Genomic DNA, 22,531 nt, shown 5'->3' with positions numbered 1-22,531 from the left:
GTGTGTTTCAAGACCCCTTTGTGCCCTGTGGAGTTGGCCACAATGCAAACCTGGCAGGCTTTCTGGTTTCTGCTGATACTTTCAGGGCATTGAAATCTCACTGTCTGAGCATCCTTGTTTATCTTGGGCAAAGCTGTTGTATTCAGATGGGTGGTTTGTCCATCTTCTGTAAGTTTCTTTAGGTGCAGACAAGGCAAATTAGAGGTTTTAGTTTCTCTTGCAGTGTTTTAAAAACACAATACAGATGGCTACAGAAGGAAAGACTCTTGTGATGCCAAATGAAGCCACAAATGCTGGGATAAGTAACAGAAGCTGACTGTGTAAACAGAGAGGAAGGATTGTGCATTGGTTAGAGATACCAGGCTGAGGCCTGCAAGATCTCAGCAGTTTCCTGCTCTGCCACAAACTTGTTGTATGACTTGGCGATTACTTAATCTCCAGGTTCCTCCTTTGCTTTTAAAGAAAATAGAGGAAGATGGAGATAACACTTCCTTACCATACTGGACTGTCCACGTAGCACAACAGTGGGAGGAGAGATTCATAATTCAGATAGTCAAAGCTGCCTCAGCAGCCAAGTGCCTGAGCCAGTGAATGCAAAACAAAAGCTTGCAGAACTTGAGGACTGGGAGGGTTTTGATAAATTCATGTAGGAAACATCCTTACCCAGCCCCCTTTGAGGGAACTGACCCACTGAGTATGTGAAGATAAAGCAGGTTAGAGAGTACAAAGAGTGGTGTTTCATCTGATCCAGGCAGCAGTTCATGTTGTAGACCCACAAGCACACAGTTTTTCCACAAACACTTAACTTCCCAAAAATGCTTGCAGTGACTTAAGCAATGCAGCTTCCCAGCAATGGGATAATCCCCTTTGATCTGTAACAGCAGAAGAAAAAGTACTTTGAAGTGAACATAGCACTTAGTGTGAGAGGCTGTCTGCCCTCACTAGCTGGACAGGAGCTGCAGATAAAAGGTTGTCCTTGCTGTTTCTTCAGAGGACTCACCCAGGACTCACTGAACTGAACTGGGAGAATATAAAGACCAAAGCTAAGTGAGGGCTGTAAGGGGACACACACTTTGTTTGCAGTTTTCTGCAGCACAGGAGATTGTCACTCATGAAATCCACACTCACGTTCAGTTTTGTACCAGCATTACTGTGGTGGGAACAGGAGCTGGGCCCATGGTGCAGATGAGCTCTCCCCCTTCCTGGCTGACTTCTGAAAGAGTCCCACAGAGCTGGGGTCCCCCTTGGGAAGGGGACATGTAGTTTTGGAGCACATCTCACCAGCTTCTCCAGGGAGCTGCCTGGAAGTTTCTGGCCTGGGGCTGTTGCTTGCTGCTGTTACTGTGGAGGAGGAATTGGTGCCATGCAGGGGCTGAGTTTGGCTGTCCTTGCCCAAAGCAGAGGTGTTAGGGAGCTTTGGGGCTCAGGTGTTGTTTCTGTTAGCTGGGATGAGCTGCTGGCACAGCTCTAGGTGAGCAGCCCTCCCTGGTGTGCCAGCATTCCCTCTGTAACCACCACCTTGGCATCCCTTCAACAGCAAGAGCACACTGACATCCTGCGCAGCCTCCGCTTCACCCTGGCCTTTGTCCACTACGTGATGGAAATTGCTGCCCTTAAAGGCAGCTCCAGCGAGATGAGCAGCTCTGTGACAGCAGAGTACCAGCTCCAGGAGAGCGTGGTGGCCGACCAGATCAGCCTCCTCAGCCGGGAGTGGAGGTAAGGACCAGGGAGAGATGCCCAGATCCCAAGTCTCTGTCACTTCATCTCATAGCAGACATCCTTCAGGTCACTCACTGCTGTCTCTTCATCTATTGTGCTTTCTTTACAGCTATGCAGAGCAGCTGGTGCTGTACCTGAAAGTAGCAGAGCTTCTGTCCTCAGGGCTGCAGATGGCCATAGAGCAGATCAAAGCTGGCAAGCTGTGCCTCTCCTCCACTGTCAAGCAAGGTAAGGGGCTGCTGAGCACAGAGGATTCCTCTGGAATGGAAGTATTAAAAGTATGGCAAAAGGGTGGAGGGGATTGAGTGAGTGTGAATCCATATGTCCTGTGCTTGTTTCTTATCGTCCCCTTGTACAGCCAGGTCTGATTTTATTAACACTGAGAGATTGTTCCTCTCTTCACATTAACTTCATGTCCAAAAGCTCTTGCTCATGCCCTGGTGAGAATCTTCAGCACAGATCAGTGAGAGGGAGATGTATCTTATCTGATTCCTTGTTCATCTCTATCACAGGTGCTTATTTGTACTTGAGTAAGCCCAACTTAATTACACAGTGCATTTCCTAGGAAGTGCTTAGCTGGCAAATGGAGACCTGTCCTGGCAGTGATGATTTTTCAAGTGAAACAAAAACACAGGAAGTACAATACTGGTAATGCCAGAGTCACTTCTTTGTTAGTGTTATGGCCTTAATGTTTGCATCTGACTGGCTGGCTTGTGATGCAAGCTGGCTGTGATTCAGTGATTAGAAAAAAACAGTTTTAAAACTACCACTGTAATATTACTGAGGGAACCTTCTGAAGCAATTGTAGTACTTGACCCACCAGCCACCTTCCCCAAGAGCTCAGTCTTTGAAAGTACTCGTGTTGCCTTGGGATGGGGTGTAAAATAATAGCAGTTAAAGCAGTGAGTACACAGACCTTGTAGCAGGCACTGTGGAGCAAGACACGCAGGTTTAGCTGCACATCTTCCACGAGTTCAGGCTAACAGGAATGTTGTCATGACCCAAATCACTCCTTTCAGGGCAGATTGCAGCATCTAGATTTGTAGTGTAATTTGTCCCTCCATGTGTGGAAATTGGGCAAGGCTGTCCTGTCTTGTTTCTCTCACCACAAAATCTGTTTCCTTTAGGTTTTTTGGGGCACAGTGAGGACAAGAGGGTTTTCAAGATACTTGTGTCCCATGTATGTGGAAAAATCAGGGAAGCACGACCAGGACACTGCCCTGGAATGTCCTTGGGTGGTGTGTGCCAGGCAGGGTCTGTACCCACAGCAGTCTCTTCTCTGCCTCTCTGTGGTCTTACCTCTGCCTGGCAAGGCTAGGTTGGGTTGCAAGGCCTGGCTCTCATGTGAGGCTGCACCTCTGCATCATAGCTGAGAGGCAGGTTCATGGTATGTGTTGATTTGCCTCCTCCAGGAGTGAATGATTCAGTGTGGGGATTTTCAGTGTGCACATAGCAGTTAATACTCATCAGATGCTGGTGGGAGTTTGTATCCGTAACTTTGTGTAGGCCATGCCATGCAGCTAAGGAGACTCAAAGCTGGGCCATCACTTGCTGATTTGGATTGGTATTTAATCAGAATCACTTTTGATTCCTGATTCTTTATCCTGTAACCTTCCCATATGAGCTGCTGTGTTCAGGAAAGGAGGTGGCCTTTCACAGGCATCAGTGTCCTTTCTTCCCAGGACAGCAGAGTCCCAAGAGAGATTCCCTTGCTTAGTCAGTGCTGCTCATCCACACGCAGCTCCAGCAGCTACCACACACTGGTCACGTACTTCTTCACGGCACGTCAGCACCCATCAGGTAGCAGGAGCTTTGTACCTGGCACGTCTGTTGCTTCTGGTGGGGCATGAGACATCTTGCACAGTGCAAACTGCTCTGCCCTGTGGCAGCTGAAGGAAACAGACCTGGCCTCAGGTGAACTGGGCATACGTGTAGGTGTTGCCACATGCAGGCTTATAACTGGGGAAGGTGACAGAGGAAAGGAGGAGGACCCTATTGGTACAGCAGGTACTTCCCTACCAGTCTTCTGTTTTGAACATAACCCTGTTGTCTTGAAGTTACTTATTTGGGGTCCTGTACATGGAGATTGGGAGGCACACGGAGGACTAGGAGTATTGCCTAAAGCATTTCCTTCCTTTACTCTAGTTGTGAAGAAGCTGAATGAGCTTTACAAATCCAGTGTCTCATCCTGCCACTGCCTCAACATGAGACTCCAGAGGTTCTTCTTGGACAAACAGAAGCTCATGGATCGGATCAACAGCATCACTGCAGAGAAGCTCATCTTCAGCTATGCTGTGCAAATGGTAATAACCACAGTGCCTGGGAACAGGGTTAGCACAGAGTGAGTGCTGGGCAGTAATGGTTCCTGCTCATGATGCTGTGTGCAGCCTCTGGGTGAAGGAGGTGCTCAGGCAGCTGAGGGGCCATTGGGTCTGGTCGGGGGGTAACCTCTTGGAATGGGGTTGTTGCTGCAGGTGCAGTCTGCAGCCCTGGATGAGATGTTCCACCACAGAGAGGACTGTGCACAGAGGTATCACAAGGCTCTGCTGCTCATGGAGGGGCTCCTGAACATCATCACTGAACAGGGCGACATTGAAAACATCAATAAATGTGAGTGTTCAGTGACTTCTTTTTTAATCCCTCTACAAAATGTGGGGTTTTAGCTGCATGGATGAGAAATTTCTTCAGCTGTGTCTTGGAGGACATAGCAGAGATCTCTTGGCTTGTTACAGCTGCTCCAGCCTGGCCTCCTGCTTTCCCAGTGGGAAAACTGTTAGAAATGCAGGTCCCCAGATCTGAGCCATACTTTGAGTTTCCCATGCAGAGCGATTGCCAGGGCTTTGCTGGAGCTTTTGATGTGTGAAGAAACTCGCTGAAGGAAGTGGTTTGGCAACAGCAAGGGCCTGGGTTTGGTTTCCAGCAGGAACCATCCCTCTGACTGCACAGAGCACTTGAACATGAAACTGCAGCGGCTGTGGGGCAGTGATGGCTGATCACAGCGAGGGCTCCTCCTGAAACAGGGCTGCTCCTCGCTCTGGTTCCCAGCCCCTGGCCTGGCTGAGAAGGCAGCAGACAAATACTTTCCTCATCAAGTGCTTGCTGTAGCAGTGAAAGCTGAACTCTTCCCTACTTGCTGTTGTTTGGCTTCCTCTCCCAGGGATCCCTCTGTCTGCTGCTCTGGGCTGTTACCTCCCTTGTGCTCTCCCTTTGTCAGGAAGGGTGTTACTGTGCTGCTGCAGGCTCTGCGCTGTGTGGAGTGGAAAGCACTGACCTTGCTTGCTCAGAGCGCACTTTCCCTGCCCTTACAGCTGGGGTTAATCATTGCTGTAGTCCCTCACTGTGGGAGGGGATGGGGAATAGCTATTGTCTATCGGAGCAGCTTGACTTGGCCACAGCCAAACCAGCCCATCTGCAGCCATCCCAACGGCATCAGCATGGCTGAGGGGAACAGCTGCAGCTGGCAAACTGCTGCCTCTCCCCGTTGCTGGCTTCCTGCTGCCTTCCATGGGCCAGGATCCAGAGTGCTGCCAGGCTGCTCTAGCCATCCGTGCAGGCAGAGCTCACGGATAGGTAATGAGAGGAGAGGTTTCTGTCTCAGAAGCAATCAGTCAGTTAATTATCACCAGCTCTCAGAGCTGACACGAGGCTCGCTGAAGGAGAGCGAAGGGAGATTGGCAGGTCATGCGTGGTACCCGAGGGCTCAGTGAATAGGGAATACTAAGTAGTGTCTGTTGTACTGTTTCTTACCAAACCTAAATCACATCTTTTGTCCAGAGATACAGCTAATGCATCTAATAGATTTATTTTCTCAAGTGATATCCTGGTATTCCCTGCTTTACCCTCTGTTCCAGCTTCCCAATTGAGCTGTTCTCTGGTAGGCTGTAGTGGGTATGCATTTGATTTTAGATCTCAGGTATATGATAACTTCATTCTGAATAGTAAAACAATGAACCTAGAAATGACAGCAGGTCTTCCTGTGAGAGGAATTGATTCCACCAAACCCTGAGCTTTTGAGAGAGTCTTGGGCTCAGACAGTGAGGATCTGGCACTGACCATGCTGGGCTGTGTCAGTCTCCCACTTGTAAGCCATGACAAATGGCGTTGCAGACCTTGAGTCATCCTGCTGCTGGCAAAAGCCACTCCAATAACTAGAAGTGATTAAATTGTTCCCGGCAGCCGGTGGTTCTTTATAACATCTTGATACCTCTGTCAGAACAGGCTTTCATTGCTGCATCTCTGATTATTCAGCCCTTTGACCTGTCCCTTCCCAGCGTGGTGGTTGTGGTCAGGTCCTCACTTAGTCTAAAGCAGTGCCTGGTAATGATTCTCAAAGGGCTGCTTTGATTTGATGGAGTTCTGCCTTTTCCTCCCAATCTCCAGCATGTTTTGGTTGTCTTTATATTACCAGGGAAATGAGAGGCTGATTTCTTGCGGTGTTGTTTTGTGTCCCAGGTAAGCTGTGCATCGAGCGCAGGCTGTCGGCGCTGCTGTCGGGGTTCTGTGCCTGATGTCACGGTTGCTGTTCCTCACGCCCCAGCTGATGGCTTCGTTTCCAGTGTCCTGTTGCTGTGGTGGGAAGCGATTCTGGCAGCAGGAGCCCTGGAGGATGAACTGCTCAGTGTTTCGTATTACGACGCTTTGGGAAGTTGTTCCACGGACTCGGATCCCTTTGTGGGGATGTGTGACTGCAGCAAGCACAAATACTCCCCTGCCCAAAGGCCTGGGTGAAGGTGTAACCGACGTGGAAAGGTTTCCCTCGTTGCCAGAGGGGTTGAAGGATAGAAAAATGCTTCTTCCCAGCACTTTGAAGGATAAGACTGCTGCCTATCCCTCTTGCTTAAGAACAGGGTATTCCAGTGCTGTGTCCATTGCAGGCGATGGATGTGCTGAAACTGCTGGCTTCAGTTAACGTTGGAGGGTGTCATTCAGAAATCAAGGCCAGTTTGTGTACTTCCCCCTACCCAGCTGAGAGCCAGGCATCTTCAAGCTTCCTGGCACCCTGAGGCTCCCCTCCTTTCCCTCCACTGTCCCTTCTCACACGTGTTTATGCCTTGGAGTGCTTACTGAATGGCAGAGGAGGGAGGCAGCTCCCTATTGCCTGAGTGCTGCTGAAGTAGCTCCCACCTCGACAGACTTGCTGAGCGAGGCAGAGGATGGTCTGCGCTGGGGCAGGTTGTGTCTCCCATGTGTGCAAACTATGCAGGGAGAGAGACTGCACAGGGAACAGGAGGATGACAAAGTATTAACGCTCCTGTGTTGGTAAGAAGCCAAAATGAATCCGTTCCTCACTTGGTCCCCAAGCTCAGCGGGATCAACATGAAGGACTCGTGGCTGTTCAGTAGGTATCTACCAGGAGGAAGCACTAGCGCTGTCCTGCTTTCAGCTCAATAACCCCTTTCCTGGAGCCCTCACCCCACCCCAACCTGAAAACACTAGCTTTGTGAATCAAAGGAGCACTTTACTCACTATGGGAACTTTGAGGAGTTGACTTTGCATCACACAACAACCCAGGAACATCACGACTGTTAGGAATGCTGTTCTTTTTATTCCTTTTCCTTGCTTCCTGGTTGTTTTATTGCACTACGTGTGTGCGTATATTAATATGTATTCCTCTGGGTGAATATATATTGATATAGGTCTGGTTTGTATGTAACTGTACGTATTTAACTGTACTGTATCTTGTGAGTGTGAGGCAGAAAGCACTGCAGAGTCTGTGCTGTTCCTCCTCCACAGCAGGCAAAGCTGACTTGCAGTACCAAGGTTTGTTTTGTTATTTAAATGTTCTTTTAAGGACAGTCAGTATAAAGCTTTTTAAAGAGCTCAAGAACAGGCTTTCAGATCCCACACACAATTGGAAACCCTTTTTTTTTTTTTAAGTTTTATTTGCTGCTTTGTGTTTTTTATAAAGAAATCTCGTAGTGTTCAGTTTTATGTTCAGCATTTCTTCTAAGGAGACTCTGTAGCCAAATGAGACTGCGGGTGTGAGTGGCTCTGGCTGAGGCTTCGGATGCTGTGAGCATGTGTGAGAGGAGAGCTGGCTGCCTTTCCGTCTGCGTGTGCATGTGTGTGTCTTAATTTATCAGTCGTGGCAGTATTCTGTTAGCGCTGGGCAGAAAACGATCTTTGAAAGCAACTCAAAACCTCAGGCTTTGTTCTTTTGGGATCTCAACGTATTTTGCACATGGTGGTTAAGTCCTCGTCGCCTTTTTCCTCTCAATACTGGCACGTTCAGTGTGATACTTTACAGAGGGTTTCAGGAGCAACTCGATTGACTTTGGAGCTGGCATCATCTTTGGCATCGTGGGTGTTGAAACGCCAATAAATGAATTCAAAGATACTCCCAGTTGCCCCAAACAGGGACGTTTAAGTGTAGCTTTCACAAATGCTTCAGTGTTGGGCCGCTGTTACATCCTGCACTCGCAGCCTGCTGCTTCTGTGGCCGTTGTGCTTGTGCCTGGGACAAAGAGAAGAGAAGGATACATCCCCAACCAGCTGAGGCCCAGCCTGTGGATGGGAGCGCCGAGGAGACCCAGACTGCTGCCCAAAGGCTATTGCCAGTGCTGCAAAGGGCTACGCTGTGGGATGTGGCACGGGAGCACCAGTCCAGGACTGACTCCGCAATAGACACCCCGAGCCCTCCCAGCACACACCGACAGCCTCCAGCCCAGGACATGCAGGTAGGATGCTCCCTGTGCATGGCGAGCTCAGCACTAACCTTCCAGCCCTGCTTCATTACTTGAATGTATCCAAATCGTCCACATTCAATGTACACAAGTATATATTGCTCCAAAAAAGCGTGGTTTACAGACCTACAGCCGGTATATATGTATGTGTTTGTGTATATACATACGAGGAGGTGCGTGTGTGCGTGTATGTGTATAGATACACACGCAAACACAGACGTGTATATATAGGTTTTCTCTCAATACTTGAAACTTAGCCACTGTGCTTGAAAAAAAAAAACAACAAAAACACACAAGAAAACACATAAAAACCCACCCCAAAAATGTAGGGGAAGGGGGGGGGGGGAATGAGACAGGTGATTTATTTTGCCATCACTTTGGTGACTTTCTTTTTTATCTAATTGCATGGAGCGTGAAACCAACTTTTTTTGGTGAATATTTATTGCTTTGTAGACAAGGTATGCAAAAAAAAAAAAAAAACCAAACCCAAAAAAGAGAAAAAAGCAAGAAACCAGCCCAAAAGCAGCCCCTACCTGTGAAGTTGCTAGTGTAGTCCACCCGCTGGTGTCATGGCTTCCTTCCTGTTGCAGCGTTTGTGTCTGGTGTCTTCAATAGATTTCAAGAAACCTCAGTCTATTAAACGCGTCCCTTCAGGTTTGTGAGAGCGGATGGTGGTGATGTTCTTTATCAGCAATGCTTGAGACTTTGTCAACGTTTTTTATTTGTGTTTTGTGTGACTTTTTTTTTTTTTGGCTTTAAATTGTACAACACCAATTTAAGAAAATAAAACTGATTTGAAATTGTTAGTGCTCTGTTGTCAGTGCTTCATGACCCCACTCGGGGCAGTGTCTGAGTGAGGGGTTTCGGGTGTTTGGTGCTACCAGCTTTGCCTTTCAGGTGGAAAAGTGCTGTTATCCCCTTTCCACAGAGGATGAAGATCAGAAAAGCTCCCTTGCCTAAAGCCACATGTGAAGCCTTTGAACCTGGAAGCCATTAAGCCAGTTTCTAGATGGTGCTGTAGTCACTGTTCATCATCCATCCTTCTTACCTGGACATACTCTCCTGCTATGGTTAGAAACTCTGTCATGAGTTGGCAGCAGATCCCTTCCCATCCAGGCAGATGCTTAAATATCATCCCTGTTGCAGTATTTACAAGTTGGAGCAATTTATTAGTTGGCACTCCAGCATGAAGCACGCTGGGGCAGGGGTGTCTGTAGGGACAGTGTAGGTTCGTGGTGGTGTTTTCATGCATTATTTTAAACCCTAGGGGGTTTTAACCAATAGAGTCAGGCAGCTTGTTGCTGTACAGCAGAAGGTACTTCAAGATGAAGTGTGAGCATAGTGGTAAGATTGGGGTATTTTTAATTAAGTATTTTCCTGCCATGTTTGTCCTCGTTGCAGTCTGACATTTGAACACAACAGGTTGGCTTCCTTGTGCCCACGTAGCTGTGCAGAAAGTCACTGGACATGGCAAAAAGTTCAATGAGGATGCTGTGAGCATCGGTCCTGACTTCAGGTGCCAGACAGGCAGTTGTAGTCCCTGCTCTGCATGGAAGGCTTTATGATGGAGAGCTAAGCTCTGCCCTGGGATGTGAGAACCATCCTGAATAAACCAGTCCTTCCACTGAGAGAAACTTTGGCCACAAAGGTGTAAACTTCAGGAGCCAAATACCACAATTCCACCAAACGTTTCCCAGAACTCCTCTTGCTGGACTGTGCATGTTGGCCATGAGCATCCCTGGAGATCCCTGTACGGGGTGACTCCGCGCCACCCTGTACAGCCACTTGCCTCTGTTGTCTTTTGGCAAGAAAAGACCCGATTTCAAAATCCTGATTTACCATGAGCTGGAATTGTTCTTTCTTGCTCAGCCCTATTTATAACTCCTGTTTCCTGCCCCTGCCTTTCCCACCGCAGGGAACTGGACACCGCGTGTTCGCTCCGTGAGAATGATCCTGCCTGGAAGCACCAGGCTCTGGTCACTTGACGTTAGCGCTGACTCATGGGCAGGGATTCCTTTTCCCTGCAGCGCTGCTCCACGCCTGGCACCTCAGCATGCTTGGATCTTTGAGGGTTTTGGTGTTGTGGGGGGGATTTAACACGTAAAGCCCCCTTTTGTGTGTAAAACCTTGTGTGTGTTTGTTCCCTGGGCATGGGGTAAAGAATATGTGTGTGTATATAAATATATGTGTGTATATGTGTATATATATATAAAGTTTCTGATACTGAGGGTAAAGGAGGAAGTCGGTTTTGAAGCTGCCTGTGAAGAAGTTTAAGGGTTCAGGTGGAAAACCTATAGCCAAATGAAAGATAAATCACTGCATGTCACACGCCTGTGTAAATAGAGAGTGCTCTGCTGAATCCATAGGACTCTTTCACAGGTAGCAAAGCCTTTGAACCTGGGGAAAGTGCTGGCTGGAGAGACTTAAACAACAGGGACAAACAGCCTCTTCTAACAGCACTAAACCACGGGGCCGGGGCAGTTCACAGCACCAGTGAACATTGCACAACCTTCTAGATGACGACTGTGACGTTTCACTGCTGTTGTTTGAAGGAGAAAACAAACCCAAGCCATTCTTCCAGGGCATTTGGCTTCACTCCCGTGTTTTATATTTAGTTGTTGGTAAGTACGTCAGCAAAAACGTGCTCATTCAACTCTGAGAGATTAGAGGCGACTCAGTGACATCAAGGAAGCAGAAACGGGGTGGGGGGGGGTGTTGCACCAAGATACAAAGACCAAGCTTTAAAGCTCTTTTAAAGCTTTGTGAGGAGTTGACTCCTTCATGGAGTATTTTAGCTCTTCACCTGCATTGTGCCTGGTTACAGCTCCTGTGTGCTCACCTGAGCAGGGTGGTGCTGAGGGAGGGGACAGGCTGTGTGTGCCAGGAGGACCATGCACTGCCATAACTCTGCAGGGCAGGAGCCAGTGCTCTCCAGACAAATCCTAGCGGCTGGATTTGTTTGGATGTATTACCGTAAATGCAGTGCTGGTGCTGGGTGCCATTCCCTAGATGAGGAATGACGCATAGTGCGGGGATACAAACCTCCCTGGGACCTTTCTGTTCTAAAAACAGCATTTTTAGTGACAATAGAGTCACTATGGGAGCTGAAGCCTGGCATGGGATTTGAGTGCTTCCAGAAAACAAATAGTGTGCTTCTAGGAATGAGCTTAGGCAAATGATGTCAAACCCAGGTTTCTGCATTAGGGCTGGTTCAGCCTGGAGAAGAGAAGGCTCCTTAAAGGGAGACCTTAGAGCAGCTCCAGTGCCTAAAGGGGTGACGAGAACCCTGGAGAGGTGCTTTGGACAAGGGCCTGTAGGGACAGGACAAGGGGGAATGGCTTGAACCTGGCAGAGGGCGGTTGAGATGAGACGCGAGCAGAGGCAGCTCCGGGAGGAGGCGGCGGCCGGCGCTGCCAGAGCTCCCCCTGCAGGCTGCTCTGCCCCGGCTCCCGCACCCGCACCGGGACCGGTTCTGCAGCCCTCTCCAAACACGTCCGGCAGGCCCGGGGCGGGGAGCAGCGGGACTCTGGGAGGGAGGGAGAATGGAGCAAGGAACCCCTGAATGGTTTGTGTTGAAGGCACCTTAAAGCTCACCCAGCTCCAACCCCTGCCACGGGCAGGGACACCTTCCACTGAGCAGCTTGCTCCAAGCCCCTGTGTCCAACCTGGCCTTGAACACTGCCAGGGATGGGGCAGCCACAGCTTCTCTGGGCACCCTGTGCCAGCGCCTCAGCACCCTCACAGGGAAGAGGTTCCTCCTTATACCTAAATCTCTCCTCTGCTGGTTTAAAGCCATTCCCCCTTTCCTGTCCATATAGTCCCTTGTAAAAAGTCCCTCTCCAGATTTCTTGTCACCCCTTTAGGCACTGGAAGACTGCTGTAAGGTCTCCCTGGAGCCTTCTCCATGTTGAAGCACCCCAGATCTCTCAGCATGTCCTCATAGGAGAGGTGCTCCTGCCCTCTTTTGGGGCTGTTTTGAAGGACCCCTGTGAGCCCCCTTATAAACCACTGATACAGATATCATTATGAAAAAACAAGCAATGTGCCCCAAACCATGTCTCTGCCCCTTTCCTGCAGCTATCTCGCTCCCTGTGCTGACCAGCTGTTCCACAAAGGTGTAATTGTCCGTGAGCCTCCCCATGCACTGCTACCCGGGAAGGTTTTACGAGGCTGATTTCACTGCTGAGTAAACTTGATGGCAGCACTCTCACTTAAGGCCAAGCAGATGTAACGTTTAAAGTACTTTAATTTTAGCAGTCCTATTAAACACGTATGAAACGTTCTGCTCCTCACATAAACAGCAGGGGACTTTGTGGGCTGTTTGCACCGATTCCAATTCAATCCAATCCAATGTGTGTGAGAGGAATGCAGCCCCTTGTTCGTTTGGTTCCTGAAGACGCTGGCTGTGCATTGCAAATCAAATCCAAGCCAGTCTGCTGGCATTGCAGGCCCCACACAGGGATCTGCAGCCGTGCTCGGCCTTCCCGGGGCTGCCTCCCACAGCACTGACCGAGCGGTGCCTCTGTCAGGTCGCTTTGATTCCTCCCTGCCTTCGGTAGCCGCCTGTTTAAAGGCAGAAGAGGGAAATCAAAATGGAAGAGGCAGCGTGTGCTGGGGCACGTTGAGAGCAGAGCTGGTGCTGCCTGTTTTGAAGCCCCTTTGCTGCTCCTGAATACGTAAGGGGCTGGGATACCAAAGCTTTTCCCCCCATGGGATACCCATGCGAGTCTTTCTCCTGCCCCACCACTGTTCTTCCACTCCAGCTGGAGCCTCCTTCCCTTCCTCACGTTGGGAAAGCGGTCAGGAATCACGGCGGGGAGGGAGCAGGAAGCCATGGCGGTGGTTAATGGACAGACGGGCACAGCACAGGCTTCACTTCCCAAGGAAACGAGGCAAAGCCGCAGCCGCCCTGGCTGCAGCGATAGGACCGTGCCTTCCCGCTCCCCTTGGAGCAGCGCTGTGACAGCACATCTTCTATCACCTCTCTGAACACGGCGCCGCCGGAGCCGGTTCCCCCCCGCCCCGTCCCGCTGCAGGAATAACTCGGAGGTGCCGGTTCAAACGGACGTGCTGCACCGCTTCCCCTTGTTGCACAAGTAACCGCGTGTCTGACAGCGTGGCCTGGCTGGGGACCTCATCCCGGCGGGACAACGAAACCGTGGGTGCCTGTGCTGGATGCGGACACCGGCTGCGTGGGGAAGGGTGAGCAGGGAGCCTCCATGGAGGGGATGCGGAGCTCCCAAGGACAGGGCTGTGTGCCGTGGCTGTTCCCTCCCTGTGCTGCCGGCAGGGCTGGTTTCCTCGCGTGGCTTTGTGCCCTTACACCGCTCATGTTTACCGCAGCGTCGCCGTTCAACCGCAGAGCCACGAGGAACACCGAGAACCGCACCGCGCTGTCCCTGCGCGGCCGCCGTAACGCTCACGCGGTTCTCCCACGCCGCGCCTGCGCAGCGCCGTCGCTCCGCAGCGGCCCTGTAAGTGGCGGCTTCGGCGGCGGGAAGCGTGCGGCCGGGGTTGGGGTTGAGGCCGAGGCTTCTCCCACCCGTGGCCCGGGCTGCGCTCGGGGGGCGATGCTGCGGCTGCGCTGGGGGCTGGCGGCTCTGAGCTGCGGCCTCGCGGCCCCGGGGAGCGCGGCGTGCGGAGGGCCCTGCCGCCGGCTGCGCTGCGTGCGTACCGCCGGGCCCTCAGCTAGGGACCGCGGGGAGGCCGGGTGGGCAGCGGGGGAGCCGCCTCGGCTCGGGCCTTTATGGCCCCGCTGGTGCTCTCGGGCTGTGGGCAGCGCCGGCTCAGCCCCCTCCTCGTTCATGGGGCCTGAGGGGAGAGGGCAACGAGTGCCCGTCTTGCCTCCGGCTTCTTTTAGAGCCCTGCGTCCCCTTTGGAGCTGCCAGCTGTTCCTTGCTGACTCCCCTCTGTTACTGTGTCTCTTGCAGGTCCTTATGATGGCTGAGGATCTGAGAGCAGCGGTTGCCAGCCAGCCGAAGAGGCTGAGCAGCAGCAGTGAGGTAGTGGAGAGGATAGAAGAAAATGGGCATCAGAATAAAAGGTTGAAGAGAGATGCAGATGAGGAAGATGGGGAGGATCAGAATAAAAGGTTACCCAAAAGGAAGATTGTCTTGCTGATGGCATACTCGGGGAAAGGCTACCATGGGATGCAGGTATGTGGTTTGACAAAGTGACGTGATCTGCTTTAGTTTTGAAGTCTGTTAGGTCTGTAACTAGTCACAGTGACCAAGTAGGGAAGCGGCTGTAGCTTGAGAAGCTGGGGCAGGAGCAGTGCACGCCTGGGTTCAAATGTCTCGGTAGTAGCTTGAATGAAAAAAGACAGTGTTACAGCTCAGAGTATTTCAGTCAGCCTTTAGTATAGAGCATCAGCACAAATCTCTCAAAAACTGCTGCAGAGAAGGCTCTTGAGGAGACTGAAAGCACTGCTCTGTCAAACCCCAGTGCTGTCTAGTGATCCCCTTTTCACCAGTGATCCTCTTCTGACCGGTGCTCCAAAGCTTCTGCTTGAAGCTTTGTATTTCAAAGCAGTTGGGTTAAATTTCTAGGTTAGACCTCAGGTTGTCTCACGTGCACATTTTGGATGCCTGACACATGTAACAGAGTTAAATTTGCATCTGTGTTGCCATTTCTTGTACTTTCACAAAGATTATCTGTGCTTGAAAACATTTGAAATTGGCCCTTCTCTGATGCACTCTAATGGTGTGGCTTGTAGCAGTTTAGAAACAGGAAAACTGTTGCAAGACATCTGTGTTTGCATGTGGAATAAAAGGGATGTTGCTTTGTTACAACCCCAGACTCCAGGCCTGCCCTGCAGGGATGGTCTTGTGGCACACAGTACTGGCAGCACCAAGATGATGTTGCTCCATCTGCTGCTCCGCTCAGTGCACTGCAGGCTCCGCAAGCAATTGAGTACCTTAAAAGCTCCACAGGATAATTGATAAGATGCACACAGATGGGGAACGGAGTCTTTCATGCTTATGCAACAACATAGATCTGTTCAACAGCAGTAAGCCTTATGCTTGTGGGCACATCCGTGTAAGTGCCTATTAACTTTACTGCTAATTGAGTGGTATGTGTCGAGGAGGTGTGCTTCACAGCCTTACACGCCAGTGGAGTTGTGCATCTGTTGCTCATCTGTGAGTTGAATGCAAAGTCACTGGAGAATACCATAGTCGTCTGCACAACAGCTCAGGTGAACTGAGCAACAGAACCCAACACCATTTCTACAAGTAGAATTGGCAGAGAATAGGCTGGGAGCAGTAGCTGTTAACTCACAGTTAGTGTTAACTAAAATAGTATTAACTTTTTCATTGGTGCCCTCTCAAGCAATTGAAGGACTCATTAAAATGCTGCAGAAGCATTGCACAATGAAATGGGAAATGATCCTTCACTTGCAATAACAGTAGAAGGTAAATCAGGATGTAGAAGTTTTATTAACACTCTCTGGTACGGTGTAATTAGCTTTGTTAGAGAATGGCAGTGTTTTTAGGGCTGTGAAGGGAAGACTTTCAAAGAATTTACAACAGTGTTCAATTAACAAAGCTTTTCAGTTATCCAGTTATTACTGTTTGTTCTATTTCTTCTTTTTCTCTAGAGAAATGTGGGATCTTCACAGTTCAAGACGATTGAAGATGACTTAGTATCTGCCCTTGTTCAGTCAGGCTGCATCCCAGAAAACCATGGGGAAGACATGAAGAAAATGTCTTTTCAGCGGTGTGCTCGAACAGACAAGGTATGTTGGTTAGGACCTGTGCTCTCAAACTGGTGTACTTCCACCAGTGTTACTGGGGTTGACTGGCAAAGTATTCTCTAGAGTGAGATCCAATAGCAAATACTATTCACAGCGACTGCTGCTTGAAAATTCTCCTTTCATCCACTGCTAAATTCAAGTACAAGCAAGTATTTAGAAAGAGCACATTATTGATTAGATGGTGTTTGTAAAACTGGTGCTTTGTACTGAAGCTTTGTGTTTGCACGTTCAGCTGCTTCAGCCTCTCAACCTGCTGCTGCAGCTTCTCATTGCTGTTGTCTGGTTGATGTGGTGCTTGAGAGTTTAGCTGCATCTTGGTTGTTTTTTAAGCCTGCCACAGTGAGGTTCTGAAGTCTGAACTGGAGTTCAGAGCTGATCTTAAAGTTGGCGCTTTATTTAAGAGCAGTCAAATACAGTGAGATGTCATGGAGAGGAGTGCAATGTTCTGCTAAGGTTACTGAGGTGTGGTATGACTGTACAGCACCAGCAGGTCTTCCAGGAGTGGTGACTTGGATTTCTGCCTGTGGCCTTGCCTTTGCCTTGCTTCAGCCTGAAATGACCAGTCAGGAAAAGGAATAAACTTGTTCTTCAGCTATTTCAATTCTGAAAGTGCTATCCCAGGGGTTCCAAGGCACATAATTGATGTGGTTGTGTTTTATGGTTTTTACAGGGTGTATCTGCAGCTGGACAGATTGTGTCACTAAAGGTCAGGCTAATAGATGACATCTTGGAAAAGATCAATAACCATCTTCCTTCTCACATCAGAATTCTGGGTAAGGATACTGCAATGGGCAGATAAAATGTTTTCAAAGAGGAGCTCTCCTGCAGAAGGTCTCTCTCTTACTATTATAATTTTACTTACAAACAGTTTAGTTTTAATATAGGTATGTATGTTTCTGTAAGCTTGAAATTAGGGCCCAATAAAATAAATTCTTTTGATTGTATCTTATTTAAAAAAATATTCTTGTTGGTAGGAGCAAGATGACAGTCAGGTTGTCACCTACTGATTCAAAAACCTAATGTCACTTTTAAAACAAGGTCTGAAGAGAGTCACTGGGGGATTCAACTCCAAGAACAAGTGTGATGCCAGAACCTACTCCTACATGCTGCCAACGTTTGCCTTTGCCCATAAAGACCATGATGTGCAAGAAGAGGTTTATCGACTGGACAAGGAGACCCTTGAAAGAGTAAATAAACTGCTTGCATGCTACAAAGGAACACACAACTTCCACAACTTCACATCTCAGAAGGGACCCAGGGACCCCAGTGCGAAGCGATACATAATGGAGATGTACTGTGGGGAGCCATTTGTGAGGGAAAACATAGAATTTGCAGTGATCAAAGTGAAAGGCCAGAGTTTCATGATGCACCAAATAAGGAAGATGATTGGGCTGGTGATAGCTATTGTGAAAGGCTATGCTGCGGAGTCTATCATCGAGCGCAGCTGGGGAGAGGAGAAAGTTGATGTCCCCAAAGCCCCAGGACTTGGGCTGGTCTTGGAAAGAGTACACTTTGAAAAATACAACAGACGGTTTGGAAATGATGGGCTGCATGAGCCACTGGAGTGGACAGAGGAGGAGGAGAAGATTGCTGTTTTCAAAGAGCAGTATATCTATCCTACCATTATCAACACAGAAAGGGAGGAGAAATCCATGGCAAACTGGCTAAACACCCTCTCCATTCATGACTTCAACTCTTCCGCTGTTGAGACGCAAGCTAACAACAAAACCTCAAAGGTAATGATTGAAGCCATTATTTTAGCAAATGGAAGCTGTCAAGTTGAAGTGGCTCTTCCCTTAGCAACATTTTTGTTTTCCATTAATATGCCATGGAAGATGACAGTCATCTGGAGTATGAAATGTGTGTTATCTTCTCTGTGCACTTGATGATAGCGGAATGAACTATACAAAGTGTTATTTTGTGCAGGGGCAGTTGAAGGAGGGAGGAAGGGATGCTCTAAAGCACAGGCCAAATTGCAAAATCTTGAACTGGCAACAGAAATTGTAGACACATTACCAGCCTTTGTGAAGCTGTCTGAGAGATTGGTTTTCAGGTTGACAATTTCCCTTCAAATATCTGCTGGCTTTTTGTATTCTCTGATGTGGGGCTGATTCTCTCTTTGTGTAATGCCCTGTTCACTCACTAAGGTTTGGAACCAGTGGGAAATCTAGGACCAGGTTTTCTAGGTAAATCTGCCATGAGTTCAAAATGGGTCATCAGAACAACTACTGAGTAAAATGGGACAACAGGGACTGCTGTCAGCTGGATGTTGCAATAAAATAAAGAGTACATCTTTTTAATTAAGAAAAAAAAAGTCAATTTAAGCGTATGGGGGGTGTTAAATATTTGTTTTCCTGGTTGCCTCACCAAAAAAAAAGACTGGAAAGATGTTTGGGGCATGTTAGGAGTAGGTTGAAAACCGCATGAGGAATCTTGAGTCAAGCTCTTAAGTATTGCTTTAAATTGACAACTATTGGAGTGACTGAAAACAGTGCTTGATTGGACAAGTCCCTTGTCAATCTGATCTAACTTTGAAGCAAGCCCTGCTTGAGTGTGGGGTTGGACTTGATGACCTAAAGATACCTTACAGTTCTGTATGTAATTAAGATTTTCTTGGCCAGAGGATTGGCAAGTCCTTGAAGGACAAATAATGGGCAGGGCTAAAATGTCTGTATAGTGCAACTCAGAAGAAAATAATGGCCTTTCTTCAGTTAATGGAATCCTTAATTATCTTTATTTTGTGTAGATAATGAACCTGCCCTGAAGAACATCCAGTTTAATCTTGTCTGCCATTTTTTGTTTGAGTATGGAAAAGAGTTTCAGTATATTAAACCAAAATTTACAGCCTTGTTAAGCAGTACAAGCAAGATACCAGAAATTTCTCAGGGTTATTTCTGTACTTGGGGTAATTGTTCTTCTGAAGTATAGTGCTGTACGGGGGCATGTGTGACAGGAGGTTATGACAAATGCCACATTAGTTTGGTTAAATGGGACCCAAAGAAACCATGTGGTGTGGAGAGTCTTTACTTGGCTCAGGGGTCATGATGATAATGTCGACAGGATTTACTGCTGCCGGGTTCCAAATCACCAATGTATTGCTGGCAGGAGGCAGGTCTGCTTCTTTAGATAAACTTGAGCAAATACAGTTTTGGCGTCGTAGTTAGCTGTCTGGAGGAGGATAAATTAAGGGATGATACGGCAGACTTCTTTGAGATCTTGCAGACTGCTTGCACTTCAGTGAGCTGTGCTTGCTGTTACAAAGGCAACTGTCTAGGTCCTGCAGAATTTCTTTTGTAGTAGGATATTAAACTGTCAATGCTAAATTTGTGGGATTTGGAGGTTTTATATGTTTTCAGCAAGCAGTGGTGAGGAAAAAAGGAACAACTAGAGACATATTGTCATGTTAGCCTTTCTTTATGAAATCCTTTGATGCCAATCATAGCAGTCAAAATACTTGCTTCATAAAATTGTGTCACCCTCCCAAGTTCATTGACTTACAAAGGAGTGGCTCCCTGTTAAGAACTCAGACTTCAGTTTCCTTTTAAGTTGCAAACACTTGTAGTATTTCCCTAATACTACTTTGTACAACTGACTTCATTTTTACACAAGTCTTAGTGAGCCCTTGTATCTCTAATACAGTTTGGACATAAAGTCTCTGCAGCAGGCAAACAAAATGTAACAAATGGCTTTTGAGGGATTTGCATGAAACAAAGCACTTTGTTAAATTGTCTCACCTGCATTTATTTTAAACATTAGCATTAGTGCTATTATCCCCCAGGTCAGTTTCCCACATACAGCACACTAATTGTGTAGTTGTAAATACAAATGAGAAGAAATTTCTTCTGATGGTGAGTGTAATCCAACACAAAAGTTTTTTGCTACAAGAAACATCATTTACCATCACAGAATTTTGTTACAATAGATAAGTCTAAGATACAAAGCTGGGATCCAGACCCATTTTCTTACACTTTTGGAGAAGCGTAAAGTCAGTGTCTCTGGCTGAGGTCAGTCTCTAGATGTATATGGAATACTGATAAACCATTTTCCATTTTACTTTACAGAACAGCAGCGATCTTGATGGCAGTGATGGTTCTGATGGTGATTCTGACTGAGCCAATAAGTTGCTGAATGTGGGACCCTTGCTGCTTGCAGCTCCCTGTGTCTACAAAGAAGTGGCCTTTCTAAATCCAAGAATCCAGTCAAGCAGGGGTTTGTGTGCTTGCAGATGAGAACCGGATGCCCCAGGGAAACCGGGTGGGGAAGACAGTACAGTAGGAAAAATAAAAGAAGCTTTTTATACCACTGACTGATACACTTGAAAATAGTATAAAGAGAAAGCAGCATTCTAAAGGAGTCTTGTACTGCAGGATATCTTAACTGCTGTTTGAATAATGTTTTTATTATATGTTTACCTGGAAGATAGTATTTTAAATACGTATAATCTCTACATAAAGATGGGGCAAATGATTTTAAAATACTCTTTTTTTATTGTTATTATTACGATGTTATGACTCCATGAACTTTTGCTTATTTTTTATTACTTTCTTTACCTTTACTCTCTAAACATCCTTAAGCTTTTATTTTCCATGTCTTCCATGACTTTCCGGTGGAATAACATGCACGGTTAGAAACTCGTTATCATGTTGTCTGCTGCGAGTTCTGTTAGGATTGAAACAAGCTTTCTGCATCCTCTAAAGCTTTGCAAGTCTGAAAGAAATGATTCCTTAGTGACGGATCTTAATTTCAGAAGATGGATTGAACCATGTATTTCAATATGAGACCTTGCCTTTGGGAGTATTGCCCATGTGCTTGGGCAAACTCAAGAATATAGATCCACAGCTGTGTGTTTCCACAGGTGTGGATCCACACCTATAGTTGAGAAGAGATGGTGTATGTTAAGACTGCAATTCAGAGCGTGCAGCCATGGATGTTCTAGTGTTGCCTGTGGTGGATCACTAAATGTGTTGCTGCTGGTTTAGTATTTCTGGTTTTAGTGGAAACTATCCAGTCATCTGCTAGACTTGGGGTTGAATCAACTTGGTATGCGTGAAAGGAATGGTGCTGCCTGCATTCATTCTCTGTGCGTGAACTCTTAATTCCTATCAAGCTGCTCAGAATGTGTGCAATAATATGGGAAACTCTGTCTTCCTTTGGGAATGAGGTGTAATTTTCTGTGGTTTGGGGTTCTGTGTACTATGGAGTTCTTGCTTTCCTGTCCCCACTGTGGTTTCACTTGTGGGTCATGTTTCCAGCTCTCTGTGGAGGTAGTAGAAGAAAAAACAAGTTAAGGCAGCAGCCCTCCTGCCCTGCCTGCCTGCCTATAGAACACTTTTGGAAGGGATGGAACAAGACTCCCTAAGCATTTGGGTATTACTACAAGCACCTGATACACTTCCCGAGCTGGGTCTGTATAGTTACTGAAAATGAGTGGTCGTTCAGTGGTTCCTGCCCAAAGCCTCTAATTTTATGGCTTATTCTGGAATTTGTTTTGACCTGCCAGGGCACAGGTGACCTTTGAAAAGGAATTCAGTTGTTTGTTTTATCTGGGTTTTAATCAGAGCTTTTTATTTTATCTTTAAGGCCTACCTCTATTTTATAAGAGCAGTGTGTAAAAGTGTTCTGGAGAGGGACTCTACCTAGATTTTCATCTCTGCCCCATGCTGCTTCATACCATTGACCTAATCTCGCATTAGTCTTCTATCCAAAACTCTTTGTATCCCTTTCAATCTAACAAACACCCCTGCCCTTATTTGCTTATAATAAAGGGCCCCAAACGGACATGTATCTCAGATGAAATCAGCAAAATCTTCTATTTATAGCCTTTGGAGAAAACAAACTAGTAATAATAATTAAAAAGGGTATTTCTTACCTCTTGGTATGTGCTGGTTTATTTCAAGGGGATTGTTTGGTATTTCAACTCCAGTTTTGGACCAGGAGCTCCATAAAATACTTGACCACCACCACTATACAGAAGTGGTCTAAATTCTAAAGGGGACCCTTTGAAAGCTCTCGGCATGGGCAGCGTTCAGGGGCAGAGAGCAGCCGGAGCGCTGTGGTGGGCAGAGGCCTGAAGGGCTCGGGTGCCTCCCGCACAGCCCCTCTCAGGGGCTTGCACACGGACCTGCCCCGCGTGTGGCTGTGGGATGCGGCTTGTGAGCTTCATGGGGGGAGAGGAAACGGATTCCCGCAGGGACACGGGGATCCTCCGCCACTGCCCCGGTCCCACTTGACCGCGCCATGCGGAACGAACCCGCTCCGCGCATGCGCCCAGCGCGGCGCCGCACCCCTGTGCGGGTGGGATGTCCCCCCTCAGGTGAGGCGGGGATGGCTCCGCTGAGCGCGGCGGGGCCGCGGCCGTGAGGGGGCGCTGCGGTGG

General features: G+C 47.9%; 2 protein-coding genes across 11 annotated transcripts in view; both read left to right on the top strand.

Annotated features, from left to right (window-relative positions):
• The window catches only part of ULK1 (unc-51 like autophagy activating kinase 1), an 80,410-nt gene extending 71,202 nt beyond the window's left edge, over nt 1-9,208 (top strand). For all 9 annotated transcript variants that reach the window (XM_057414982.1, XM_057414980.1, XM_057414981.1 and 6 more), the window contains 5 exons: nt 1,538-1,716; nt 1,829-1,947; nt 3,865-4,022; nt 4,194-4,329; nt 6,172-9,208. In XM_057414982.1, the coding sequence (XP_057270965.1) occupies nt 1,538-1,716; nt 1,829-1,947; nt 3,865-4,022; nt 4,194-4,329; nt 6,172-6,227 (648 nt within the window). In that variant the 3' untranslated portion in view covers nt 6,228-9,208. The remainder of the gene's footprint in view (nt 1-1,537; nt 1,717-1,828; nt 1,948-3,864; nt 4,023-4,193; nt 4,330-6,171) is intronic.
• A 4,594-nt stretch (nt 9,209-13,802) lies between these two features.
• On the top strand, nt 13,803-20,632 carry PUS1 (pseudouridine synthase 1). Of its 2 annotated transcripts, none has more exons than XM_057414935.1 (6): nt 13,803-13,876; nt 14,333-14,557; nt 16,000-16,137; nt 16,826-16,928; nt 17,194-17,891; nt 20,217-20,632. In XM_057414935.1, the coding sequence occupies exons 2-6, from the start codon at nt 14,339-14,341 to the stop codon at nt 20,265-20,267; spliced, it is 1,209 nt and encodes a 402-aa protein (XP_057270918.1). In that variant the 5' UTR covers nt 13,803-13,876; nt 14,333-14,338; the 3' UTR covers nt 20,268-20,632. The 2 variants fall into 2 exon arrangements, with proteins under 2 accessions (XP_057270918.1, XP_057270917.1); XM_057414934.1 differs by lacking the exon at nt 13,803-13,876 and adding an exon at nt 13,972-14,068.
• Nucleotides 20,633-22,531: the final 1,899 nt, after the last annotated feature.

Source organism: Pezoporus wallicus, unplaced genomic scaffold (genome assembly GCF_028554395.1).
Source record: "Pezoporus wallicus isolate ANWC-B61680 ecotype Strahan unplaced genomic scaffold, APGP_CSIRO_Pwel_v1 contig_8047, whole genome shotgun sequence".
In the NCBI taxonomy this organism is placed as follows: domain Eukaryota; kingdom Metazoa; phylum Chordata; class Aves; order Psittaciformes; family Psittacidae; genus Pezoporus; species Pezoporus wallicus.
The sequence above is the reverse complement of the archived record's forward strand: the minus strand, read 5'-3'. Positions and strand labels throughout refer to the sequence as shown.

What these genes read in the sequence shown, in the direction of transcription:
- PUS1 (XM_057414934.1), top strand. Translation starts at nt 13,973, where the DNA reads ATGCTGCGGCTGCGCTGGGGGCTGGCGGCTCTGAGCTGCGGCCTCGCG. An exon ending in AAGGCTACCATGGGATGCAG is followed by an intron (nt 14,558 to 15,999) that starts GTATGTGGTTTG and finishes CTTTTTCTCTAG; the next exon opens with AGAAATGTGGGATCTTCACA. An exon ending in GGTGTGCTCGAACAGACAAG is followed by an intron (nt 16,138 to 16,825) that starts GTATGTTGGTTA and finishes TGGTTTTTACAG; the next exon opens with GGTGTATCTGCAGCTGGACA.